General features: G+C 45.3%; 1 protein-coding gene across 5 annotated transcripts in view; it reads right to left on the minus strand.

Moving 5' to 3' along the window:
* TBC1D32 (TBC1 domain family member 32) overlaps positions 1–12921 on the minus strand; it is an 851129-nt gene that overhangs the window by 2171 nt on the left and 836037 nt on the right. For 4 of the 5 annotated variants that reach the window (XM_063917235.1, XM_063917238.1, XM_063917233.1 and 1 more), the window contains one exon: positions 5858–5884. The exons of the other annotated variant lie outside the window; for it this stretch is intronic. In XM_063917235.1, coding sequence (XP_063773305.1) covers positions 5858–5884 — 27 coding nt within the window. The remainder of the gene's footprint in view (positions 1–5857; positions 5885–12921) is intronic. 5 annotated transcript variants of the gene reach the window in all.

Raw genomic sequence — 12921 nt, forward strand, 5'->3', positions numbered from 1 at the left:
GTACAACTCGTGATAACCTTACCCAGTTAACAGTATGAACAACAACTGAGCATCACTTAACGGATGGCTCATAACAATAACCCTTTATTAAGCAATAACTATATACACGTATTGCAGAAAGTCCGCACTAGGGACGGGCGCCCAGCATCCACTACGGACTACGAGAAATAGAATTACCGGTGAGTAAATTCTTATTTTCTCTAACGTCCTAGTGGATGCTGGGGACTCCGTAAGGACCATGGGGATTATACCAAAGCTCCCAAACGGGCGGGAGAGTGCGGATGACTCTGCAGCACCGAATGAGCAAACACAAGGTCCTCCTCAGCCAGGGTATCAAACTTGTAGAACTTTGCAAAAGTGTTTGAACCCGACCAAGTAACCGCTCGGCAAAGCTGTAAAGCCGAGACCCTTCGGGCAGCCGCCCAAGAAGAGCCCACCTTCCTTGTGGAATGGGCTTTCACTGATTTTGGATGCGGCAAACCAGCCGCAGAATGAGCCAGCTGAATCGTGCTACAGATCCAGCGAGCAATAGTTTGCTTTGAAGCAGGAGCACCCAGCTTATTGGGTGCATACAGAATAAACAGCGAGTCAGTCTTCCTGACTCCAGCCGTTCTGGAAACATATATTTTCAAAGCCCGGACTACGTCCAGCAACTTGGAGTCCTCCAAGTCCCGAGTAGCCGCAGGGACCACAATAGGTTGGTTCAAATGAAACGATGATACCACCTTTGGGAGAAATTGGGGACGAGTCCGCAATTCTGCCCTGTCCATATGGAAGATCAAATAAGGGCTTTTACATGACAAAGCCGCCAATTCTGATACACGCCTCGCCGATGCTAAGGCCAACAGCATGACCACTTTCCACGTGAGATACTTTAGTTCCACGGTCTTAAGTGGTTCAAACCAGTGGGATTTCGGGAAATCCAACACAACGTTAAGATCCCAAGGTGCCACTGGTGGCACAAAAGGGGGCTGAATATGCAGCACTCCCTTTACAAACGTCTGAACCTCAGGCAGTGAAGCCAGTTCTTTTTGAAAGAAAATGGATAGGGCCGAAATCTGGACCTTTATGGACCCTAATTTCAGGCCCATAGTCACACCTGACTGTAGGAAGTGCAGAAATCGACCCAGCTGGAATTCCTCTGTAGGGGCCATCCTGGCCTCACACCAAGCAACATATCTTCGCCATATACGGTGATAATGCTTATCCGTTACATCCTTCCTAGCTTTTATCAGCGTAGGAATCACTTCATCCGGGATGCCCTTTTCCGTTAGGATCCGGCGTTCAACCGCCATGCCGTCAAACGCAGCCGCGGTAAGTCTTGGAACAGACAGGGCCCCTGTTGCAACAGGTCCTGTCTGAGAGGCAGAGGCCATGGGTCCTCTGTGATCATCTCAAGTCCTTCTTGGCCAATCCGGAACGATGAGTATTGTTCTCACTCCTCTTTTTCTTACTATTCTCAGTACCTTGGGTATGAGAGGAAGAGGAGGGAACACATATACCGACTGGAACACCCAGGGTGTCACTAGCGCATCCACAGCTATCGCCTGAGGGTCCCTTGACCTGGCGCAATATCTCTGTAGCTTTTTGTTGAGGCGGGACACCATCATGTCCACCTGTGGCAGTTCCCATCGATTTGCAATCTGTGTGAAGACTTCTTGATGAAGTCCCCACTCTCCCGGGTGGAGGTCGTGTCTGCTGAGGAAGTCTGCTTCCCTGTTGTCCACTCCCGGAATGTACACTGCTGACAGTGCTTGTACGTGAATCTCCGCCCAAAGAAGAATCTTTGTGGCTTCAGCCATCACCACCCTGCTTCTTGTGCCGCCCTGGCGGTTTACATGGGCGACCGCCGTGATGTTGTCTGACTGAATCAGCACTGGTTGGTCTCGAAGCAGGGGCTCCGCTTGACTCAGGGCGTTGTATATGGCCCTTAGTTCCAGTATATTTATGTGCAGACAAATCTCCTGACTTGACCACAGCCCTTGGAAGTTTCTTCCCTGAGTGACTGCCCCCCATCCACGGAGGCTTGCATCCGTGGTCACCAGGACCCAGTCCTGTATGCCGAATCTGCGGCCCTCGAGAAGATGAGCACTCTGCAGCCACCACCGAAGAGACACCCTGGCCCTCGGGGACAGGGTGATCGGCCGATGCATCTGAAGATGCGATCCGGACCACTTGTCCAACAGATCCCACTGAAAGATCCTCGCATGGAACCTGCCGAAGGGAATGGCTTCGTATGAGGCCACCATCTTTCCCAGGACTCGCGTGCAGTGATGCACCGACACCTGTTTTGGTTTTAGGAGGTTCCTGACCAGAGTCAATAACTCCTGGGCCTTCTCGTCCGGGAGAAACACCTTCTTCTGTTTTGTGTCCAGAATCATACCCAGGAAGGGCAGACGCGTCGTAGGAATCAGCTGCGACTTTGGAATATGCAGAATCCAGCCGTGCAGTTGCAACACTTCCTGAGAGTGTGCTACGCTGATCAACAACTGCTCCCTGGACCTCGCCCTTATGAGGAGATCGTCCAAGTACGGGATAACTGTAACTCCTTGCTTCCGAAGGAGTATCATCATTTCGGCCATTACCTTGGTAAATACTCTCGGTGCCATGGACAGACCAAACGGCAACGTCTGGAATTGGTAATGACAGTCCTGTACCACAAACCTGAGGTACTCCTGGTGAGGTGGATAAATGGGGACATGCAAGCAAGCATCCTTGATGTCCAGAGATACCATAAAATCCCCCTCTTCCAGGCTTGCAATGACCGCTCTGAGCGATTCCATTTTGAACTTGAATTTTTTCATATAAATGTTCAAGGATTTTAAATTCAGAATGGGTCTTACCGAACCGTCCGGTTTCGGTACCACAAACAGTGTGGAATAGTAACCCCTTTCCTGTTGGAGGAGGGGGACCATTATTATCACTTGCTGGAGGTACAGCTTGTGAATTGCCGCCAGGACTACCTCCCTTTCCGTGGGGGAAGCTGGCAAGGCTGATTTTAGGTAACGGTGAGGGGGAGTCACTTCGAACTCCAGCTTGTATCCCTGAGATACAATTTGTATAGCCCAAGGATCCACCTGTGAGCGAACCCACTGGTTGCTGAATTTTCGGAGACGCGCCCCCACCGCTCCTGGCTCCGCCTGTGGAGCCCCAGCGTCATGCGGTGGACTTAGTGGAAGCCGGGGAGGACTTTTGTTCCTGGGAACTAGCTGCATGGTGCAGCTTCTTTCCTCTACCCCTGCCTCTGGCAAGAAAGGATGCACCTCTGACCTTCTTGCTTCTCTGAGAATGAAAGGACTGCATTTGATAATACGGTGCTTCCTTAGGCTGTGAGGAAACCTGAGGCAAGAAAGTCGACTTTCCAGCTGTCACTGTGGACACAAGGTCCGAGAGGCCGTCCCCAAACAATTCCTCACCCTTATAAGGCAAAACCTCCATGTGTTTTTTAGAGTCGGCATCCCCTGTCCATTGCCGAGTCCATAAGACCCTCCTGGCAGAAATGGACATTGCATTAATTCTAGAGCCCAGCAGGCAAATGTCCCTCTGGGCATCCCGCATATATAAGACGGCGTCTTATATATGGCCCAGGGTTAGCAAGACAGTATCCCTGTCCAGGGCATCTATGTCCTCTGACAGAGTATCTGTCCATGCTGCTACAGCGCTACACATCCAGGCTGAAGCAATAGCTGGTCTCAGTAGAGTACCAGAGTGTGTATACACTGACTTCAAGATAGCTTCCTGCTTCCTATCCGCAGGATCCTTTAGGGCGGCCGTATCCTGAGACGGCAGGGCCACCTTCTTAGATAAGCGTGTCAGCGCCTTGTCTACCCTAGGGGAGGATTCCCAACGTAACCTGTCCATTGGCGGGAAAGGGTACGCCAGCAGTAATTTTTTGGAAATCACCACTTTCTTATCAGGGGAACTCCACGCTTCTTCACATAACTCATTTAATTCATGTGATGGGGGAAAAGTCACTGCCTGCTTTTTCTCCCCAAACATATACACCCTCTTGTCAGGGACAGGGTTAACCTCTGAAATGTGCAATACATCTTTCATTACAATAATCATGTAGCGTATGGCCTTGGTCATCTTAGGCTGTAATTGTGCCTCATCATCGTCGACACTGGAGTCCGACTCCGTGTCGGCATCTGTGTCAACCATCTGAGATAGTGGGCGTTTATGAGACCCTGACGGCCTCTGAGTCGCCTGGGCAGGCCCGGGTTGAGACCCCAGCTGTCCCAAGGCTGCAGCGTCATCAAACCATTTATGCAAGGAGCTTACATTATCATTTAAGACCTTCCACATATCCATCTAATCAGGTGTCGGCCCCGACGGCGGCAACACCACATTTATCCGCACTCCACGTAACCCTCCTCATCAAACATGTCGACACAGCCGTACCGACACACAGCAGACACACAGGGAATGCTCTGACTGAGGACAGGACCCCACAAAGGCCTTTGGGGAGACAGAGAGAGAGTATGCCAGCACACACCACAGCGCTATATAACCCAGGGATATTCACTATAATAAGTGATTACCCAATAGCTGCCGATTTTATGTCTTTTGCGCCTAAATTTATGTGCCCCCCCCTCTCTTTTTACCCTTCTTGTACCTGGATACTGCAGGGGAGAGCCTGGGGAGCGTCCTTCCAGCGGAGCTGTGAAGAGAAAATGGCGCTGGTGTGCTGAGGAAGAAGGCCCCGCCACTGAGGGGCTTCTGTCCCGCTTCTGTGTGAAAAAAAATGGCGGGGTTTTTACATATATACAGTGCCTGACTGTTGAATGTTATGCCAAAAAGGTACTTCAATTGCTGCCCAGGGAGCCCCCCCCCACAGCGCCCTGCACCCTACAGTGACCGGAGTGTGAAAGTGTGCTGGGAGCAATGGCGCACAGCTGCTGTGTTGTGCGCTACCTTAAATGAAGACAGGAGTCTTCAGCCGCCATTTTCAAGCTTCTGTTCTTCTGGCTCTGCGAGGGGGACGGCGGCGCGGCTCCGGGAACGGACGATCGAGGACAGATGCCTGTGTTCGAACCCTCTGGAGCAAATGGTGTCCAGTAGCCTAAGAAGCGCAACCTAGCTGTAGACAGGTAGGTTTGCTTCTCTCCCCTCAGTCCCTCGTAGCAGTGAGTCTGTTGCCAGCAGAAGCTCACTGATAATAAAAAACCTAACAAATACTTTCTTTTCTAGCAAGCTCAGGAGAGCCCACTAGGAGCACCTAGCTCTGGCCGGGCACAGATTCTAACTGGAGGAGGGGCATAGAGGGAGGAGCCAGTGCACACCAGATAGTACCTAATCTTTCTTTAGAGTGCCCAGTCTCCTGCGGAGCCCGTCTATTCCCCATGGTCCTTACGGAGTCCCCAGCATCCACTAGGACGTTAGAGAAATTTTAAATTCAAATACTTTCTGCAAATTGAACTGTTCTACCAGGTGTAAAAGATTAAGCGTACAATTTACCTTTGTATGCTTACATTTCTTGCTTTGTCCATGAAAAGGAAAATTATAGTACATGAGAAAAGACAATCTAGTCAGGTAAATACACAGTCATGACAAAATGTTATTACAGTATTTTAGGATCATTTTGTATTATTATAACAGCTTGACAAACATAGATGTGCACCTTTGGGATTGTTACAGAACAAAAATGTTTCTCCATTTGCAATACGTATATACAGTTAAAAGTACTAGCAGAAGTTAAAAAAAACCATATCAAATAAAAAAATTCATCCCGGTTCTGTTCTTTTATGTTGATAGAAAAGTAGTAAGAAGGTTCTTTCCTGGAGACATCTGGTGATTTGAAATAGGATTGATTTAGCATAGAAAAAACAGCTTTTGGCTTTACATCAAAGACTTTTACCTCTGTACCTCTGAATCTGTGTCTTGGCTGCAAGTACAAATTTAAAATCCAGTCTTAACAGACATGTAGGCAAATCGACGTAATAATGTACTTTTTAAGTATATAACCAAGAAATAAAATTATAGCAAGTTTAAAAAGTTTCCATAATAACCTTTTACAGATTTAACTAGCTTTAAAAAATGTCACACTTTTTTGCAGTAACTTTACTTGCTGAATCTTCTATACTTAATTAAGGTAATATTATTCCTTCTTATAATTTTGATGAATGTGGAAATTGGATTAGAAAGAAAACATAATTTGCTATGGCTACCTGCATGTCTTCAGGGTGTGGCTATAGTTTATTGGATGTATTTTTATATGTGGCCAAAACATGTGATACCATGCAGTTGTCTTACCAAGAGGTGGTATAGTCTGCCATTGGTACAGATGTCTCCTTAAACATCTTTGCGGCAGTCACACTAAACAGCCCCTCTTGGCATGAGACTCTGCTAGCGTGGTGTGTCATATTTGCTTTTTTGTTTAAAATGGATCTTAAACACAACACGATGTGACTAGGATACAACAGGAGAGTGTGCTGATTAATTTGATATGCAACACTTGTATATCTGTGTGCGACTGAGGCTCTGAATCTGCATACAAAGTGCTACAATGCAGCAGCCGTGGCTTTTATCCATACCAAGTTCTGTTGAGCTTAATACAGTATACAGACTCAGTCGCACACAGATATACAAGTGGCCACATATAAAATGAATCAGTACAGTCTCCTGGTGCGTCCTAATCACATTGCATTGCGACTTAAGGTGTGCACACACTGGCCAATATCGTGGGTCCATTGGCCAGTGTGTACAAGCGATGTCTGTAAACGCAGTCGTTCACAGACATGTCACGTCAGCCCTGCAACACAGCCGTTGGCGACCACCAGTAGACTTGCTGCAGACAGCTGAACTGGGCGGGCGCATGTAAATGCTCGCCCAGTTTGTTTTGTCAGTCCCGACGGATTGAGCAGAGTGTATGCCCAGTCCGTCCATAGATATATCAATTGATCTGCAGATATATCTTCCAGTGTGTACCCAGCATTAGACACATTTTTGGCAAAAAAAAACGCCCAATGCTAGCAGAGATGTGTGGGAATTGTCAGCTACTGTAACTCACGCCATGTATCTCCTGCTGAGTGGCATACTGAGGCTGCATGTATGAGGACACATCTGTAATGGTACCACACTTACCAAATGAATTGAATCATTATACTACTGTACTCCTTCAGTGTGTTCCAATGCTCGGGTATCAGTACCTTTCCCCTTCGAAAAACAGTAACTCTAATTGCTCTTTTACTTACCTTGGAATCCATATTTAAGCAAATTCATATTATTACATGTCACCCCTCTATTAATGGTTATAACCAACAATTTCATAGAGACCGTAGTCAGAGCGCACCCTCTAAATGGATGGTAGATTAAGCCTAAACAATACAATAGTGCGGACCAAAATTCTATACATTAGATACATTATTCTATACATTATTACTGTAAACATTCCCAGTTTACGTGCAACAGCAGATATTTGTGAAAATCCTATTTATTTATTTTAGATCACATGTTAAACCGTCATTATACATGATCCTTACGGAGGAGTAAGTTGGGCACAACTGAACCCCATGGCAATTGTCAAGCTCGGAGCTCTATTAATAAAAATCACTCAAGGTGCAGGCAGGTACATCACTTGGAAATAGCAAAAGTACCACATAGCGCTGCAGGAAGTTTGGGAAAAGGTAATTTTACTGTTTTACTGGGGGCTTTGATAGACATACTATACTGTAGCATAATCACAAACCGTATGAAGTCAGATTAACACCTGAGATTAAATGTATACACAAACAAACAGGTTAAAGAAATCATTTCAGTGGCTAGAAGAGAAAATTGCTTTCCCTATTTGTTTTCCTCTTTTTTTTATTTTTTTTGTTATGCACAACATGCAAAAAGTTTTTCCTACTCAGATTAAGAATCCCATACCCTTAGCAGTATCTTACCTACCCCAGCAATATGGAGGCCCTGATAAATATATATCCACCCTTTGTGAAAATCACATGGTTCTGATTAAAAAATATATTTTCTAAGGGGGTAATTCCAAGTTGATCGCAGCAGGAATTTAGTTAGCAATTGGGCAAAACCATGGGGGTCATTCCGAGTTGTTCGCTCGCAAGGCGATTTTAGCAGTATTGCACACGCTAAGCCGCCGCCTACTGGGAGTGAATCTTAGCTTCTTAAAATTGCGAACGAAAGATTCGCAATATTGCGATTACACATCTCGTAGCAGTTTCAGAGTAGCTTCAGACTTACTCGGCATCTGCGATCAGTTCAGTGCTTATCGTTCCTGGTTTGACGTCACAAACACACCCAGCGTTCGCCCAGACACTCCTCCGTTTCTCCAGCCACTCCCGCGTTTTTTCCGGAAACGGTAGCGTTTTTTCCCACACGCCCATAAAACGGCCTGTTTCCGCCCAGTAACACCCATTTCCTGTCAATCACACTACGATCGCCTGAGCGAAGAAAAAGCCGTGAGTAAAAATCCAAACTTCATAGCAAATTTACTTGGCGCAGTCGCAGTGCGGACATTGCGCATGCGCACTAAGCGGAAAAACGCTGCAATGCGAAGAAATTTTCCGAGCGAACGACTCGGAATGACCTCCCATGTGCACTGCAGGGGAGGCAGATTTAACATGTGCAGAGAGAGTTAGATTTGGGTGGGGTGTGTTCAATCTGCAATCTAATTTGCAGTGTAAAAATAAAGCAGCTAGTATTTACCCTGCACAGAAATAAAATAACCCACCCAAATATAACTCTCTCTGCACATGTTATATCTGCCTCCCCTGCAGTGCACATGGTTTTGCCCAATTGCTAACTAAATTCCTGCTGCGATCAACTTGGAATTACCCCCTAAACACAGTAATATGTAAGCAAGTCCCCATTGAGAATGGTCCTTTTGTATTGAGTAGAATTTACTTTCAACTACTCAATTATGTACTGCCTAAGGTATTTAATCATAACCAGAAATCACACTGTAAAGGGGATGATCATGTGATCAGTACCACAGAGAATGCTTTCATAAAAAGTGCAAACATCGTGATTAGCACATCCATGCCTGAATGACCAGCTATTTAAGTTAAGATTTACGCTTCTAAAACTTAAATACATCTGAGGTAAGGTGAGTTTAATTCTTAAAATTTGTTGTGTTTTTTTTTTCTTTTAATGTGTAAGATGCCTCCGCTGAGAAATCCTTCCGGCCCTGAGGTGGGCTACAGGCAGAGCAGCAGCAGGTGAACTGTAACGCACTCACGGTGATATTGCTGGACCCTTGCTCAATATGGCAGAACTGCTGATTTCTAGGCTGGACTGTCCAGAGGAATCCTGGATGGGAGCTGTATTTCCGCAGGTTTCCATGCCGTGTTTGGCCACCCATGATCTTAAGTTAATTGCTAGGGTATTCTTGTTTGGGAACTCAAAATATAGGCAGGTATGTAGATGGATCTAACAGTCTGCATATTGAATTACATTTTTATTAAACTATATACAGATGTATCCTTAGTTAGCAATGCTCTCAGTGCAAAACACATAAAATAATGTGGCGCAAGATATGTGCTCCATTAAGGTGTCATAAGCCTGTAGAATATTTTTGCACAAGTAATACAGGTATTCAGATGGTAAGTGGTGTTTTTGATAGACTCTACTACACCTTTGTGTATTTTCATATACAGATGTGTCCTCCTACATCCTTGCTTCAGTCATGGTAAATGCCCCCTCTAGTCACGCCTAGCCGTGAGAGCGTTTATTAATGTTTGGCATCTTTTTATGCATTTTCCCCTGAAAATGCGACTTATTCACATAGCTAGGAAAATAAGATGCACAAGAAGACTCTGCTGATTAAAATAAATACATATGATATACCAGCTGTCGGGATGCCGGCAGTGAGTGCAGCAAGTCCCCTCGTGGGCTTGTTGCACTCGCTACGCATGAAACCCGAGCACAAGTTATATCCACACACGGTTGGTTTCGTGGACCCACCTCCTGAGTGGGAATATGGGGCAGCGGTTGGGATTCTGCTCGCAAGCATTTAGCCGCCCATCGGGATACCGGCATTCAGGGCCGGTTCTAGACCTTGTGGCGCCCAGGGCGAAAGTTTCCTTTGGCGCCCCCCCCCCCCACGACAGGCAAAACAGGGTTAGAGCGCGCCGTGGATGCGCGGCAAAAAATAGGGGTATGGCTTGATGGGGAAGGGGCGTGGTCGGCGCTATTCCCCCGTTAGCTGTGCCCTCTGTAGTTTTGCCCCCTGTAGCTGTGCCCACAGTAGTTGTGCCCCCAGTAGTTGCGCCCCCAGTACTGTGCCCTCAGTAGTTGTGCCCCCATTAATTTTGCCCCAAGTACTGTGCCCCCTGTAGCTGTACCCCAGTAGTTGTGCCTCCAGTAGTTTTGCCCCAAGTACTGTGCTCCCTTTAGTTGTGCCCCCACTAGTTTTACCCCCAGTAGTTGTGCCCCCAGTACTGTGCCCCCTGCATTAATGCCGCTAGTAGCGCCGCTTACCAAAATAAATTAAATAAATAAAAAATACTCACCAGCCCCGCTCCTGCATCCCGACCGCTGCTGTCCTCCGTCTCCGGCTGCCGCTCCTCGGATCTATGGGAGAGACATCATGATGCCTCTCCCATAGCACCGCACAGACACTAGAGGTCAATTATGACCTCTAGTGTCTATAGCCGCTTCCACAATGCCGTGCGGTGCATCTGACATCATCGCGCATCGCACGGCACCAGTAGCAGATCTTGCCACGGCGGCGGCGGCCTCAGAACAGTGGCTCCCCGGGCAAAAAGTCTGCTTGCCCGTGGCAAGATCCGCTACTGCCGGCATCAGGATCCTGAAAGCTGTGATCCCAACAGGCAGTATATAAACCGCATACCGATTAAATTGATATGCAACATGCCTATGTTTTGTGTGCAACTGCGTCTGTATCTGCATATGAAATGGTACTTTACAGTGTTTTTCAGGAATGCATTTTGTATGCAGATACAGCGCATGCAGTATATATATATTTAATTTGTACTGTATACAGTTGCTAAAAGGTGGAACAGCTTGAAAGTTTTTTGAAAGGGGATGAGGGAAATAGGGGAAGCAGTCACAGAACATCTCCAAGTATCAGACATACTGTACATATGAATAAAATAGGTGTCAAAGCATAAACAGAGGCATACATACAAAGTAAGATGCCAAACAAAAAACAAAAACAATAACAAGTCATGACAAATCTAACCCAATCTTAGGAGATTCTTTCAAAATAAAAGGGATCAGGACATCTTGTGACGTGGTGTGGAAGCACCTTTGCCCTTCGTAACAAATACTGTAAGTGCCAGGGGTGACACTTCATGACGGGGGGAGGAGAGATTAGTAGAGTACGGGGCCTCTAAAGTTTGCATTTTAAAATTAAATTGTGCTGTTGAAACAACCTTAATAACAGAGGGGAGGAGAGGAGATTTCCAACTCTGTGCAATGGTGGCCCTGGCTGATATCAGGATATGCCCAAGGACAGAGCGATCAGATTTAGGGACTGCAAAGGGAAGCCAATGAAGTACGGCCAGGGTGGGATTTGGTAGACAGTGACATTCAAAACATCTTTAATGAGACCATACACCTCCTCCCAAAAGGGAACAGCTTGAAAGTTTTAAATATTCAAAATATAGCAATCATTGTTTCCGGCTTTAGACATCACAGCTACAAGATGGATTGTGCTTACAACTAGGAGTTTGCATATAATGAGACAACCTGAGGCAGCTGTCATAGGGCATTAGCTTAAAACAAAATCTTGATGCAAAAGTTTATTGTAGTAGTATTTTAACTGTTGGTAGATCTAATAATGCCTAAGTTCACAATATTTTCCTCACATACAAAATGTAATTTTATTGTATAAGGGATAATAGAGATGTAATTTGAGTTGCAGTCTGAGGTAGTAAAAAGAGTTAGCGCACCTTTGCTTGAAACAAATGTTGGCTGCTGCCAGGATTACTGCTGACCTTTAGTGCCCTGGCCCCAAATCACACTGTACATCTAGTGCAAATCACTGGAAACAGTGATTACCAAAACCAAACATTGTGTACAGACAACATCTCGTAATTAGATATTCATAGACGCATATGAGGTAGAGTAGATAAATTAGAGCCTTATAGGCTTATTGTTACAGGGATGAATAAAAACATAAATCCATCATACTCCCTGGGGACTGAAACATCAAGCTAGTTTCCTATTTTGCATTTACATTTGTTTTCCTAATCAGTTTAGTTGTTCATAAACTATTTTAGATTATACTAAAGACAAGCAACTTTGAACACTTGCAGCCATAATAATCTACTTGAAATATACAGACATGCGGTGCAGTTGTAAAAACACTGGAATTACTCAGAAAAAGAACACCCAATTAGTATAAGCCTTTTTGATAATATATAATAAAGACATAGATAAAAGCTGAATAATTAACAAGAAATGGCTCTGCATGAGAGAAGGATGGCTGTGGAAACCGATAGAACTGCTTATTTATCTTAGGATCCTGCAATACTACAATACAGATTTCCTTTGTAATTGTATTCCACTTAACATACAATGCAGTACTTATTCTTCAATCAAATTAGAAGAGAACTATAGTTCACATACAAGCATTAAATAATACTTTGCAACATTTACAATTTCTGTGTTGAGCTTTAAAGACAGTGGGGCAGATGTATTAAGCCTGGAGAAGTGATAAAGCAGTGATAAGTACAAGGTGATAATGCACCAGCCAATCAGCTGCAATATTTACATTGACAGTTAGGAGCCGATTGGCTGGTGCGTTATCACTTTCCACTTATCACTGCTTTATAATTTCTTCAGGCTTAATATACAGTGGGGATCGAAAGTTTGGGCACCCCAGGCAAAAATTCATTTTAATGTGCAAAAAGAAGCCAAGGAAAGATGGAAAAATCTCCAAAAGACATCAAACTACAGATTAGACATTCTTATAACATGTCAAAAAAAGTTTGATTTTATTTC

Source organism: Pseudophryne corroboree, chromosome 4 (genome assembly GCF_028390025.1).
Source record: "Pseudophryne corroboree isolate aPseCor3 chromosome 4, aPseCor3.hap2, whole genome shotgun sequence".
Classification (NCBI taxonomy): Eukaryota; Metazoa; Chordata; class Amphibia; order Anura; family Myobatrachidae; genus Pseudophryne; species Pseudophryne corroboree.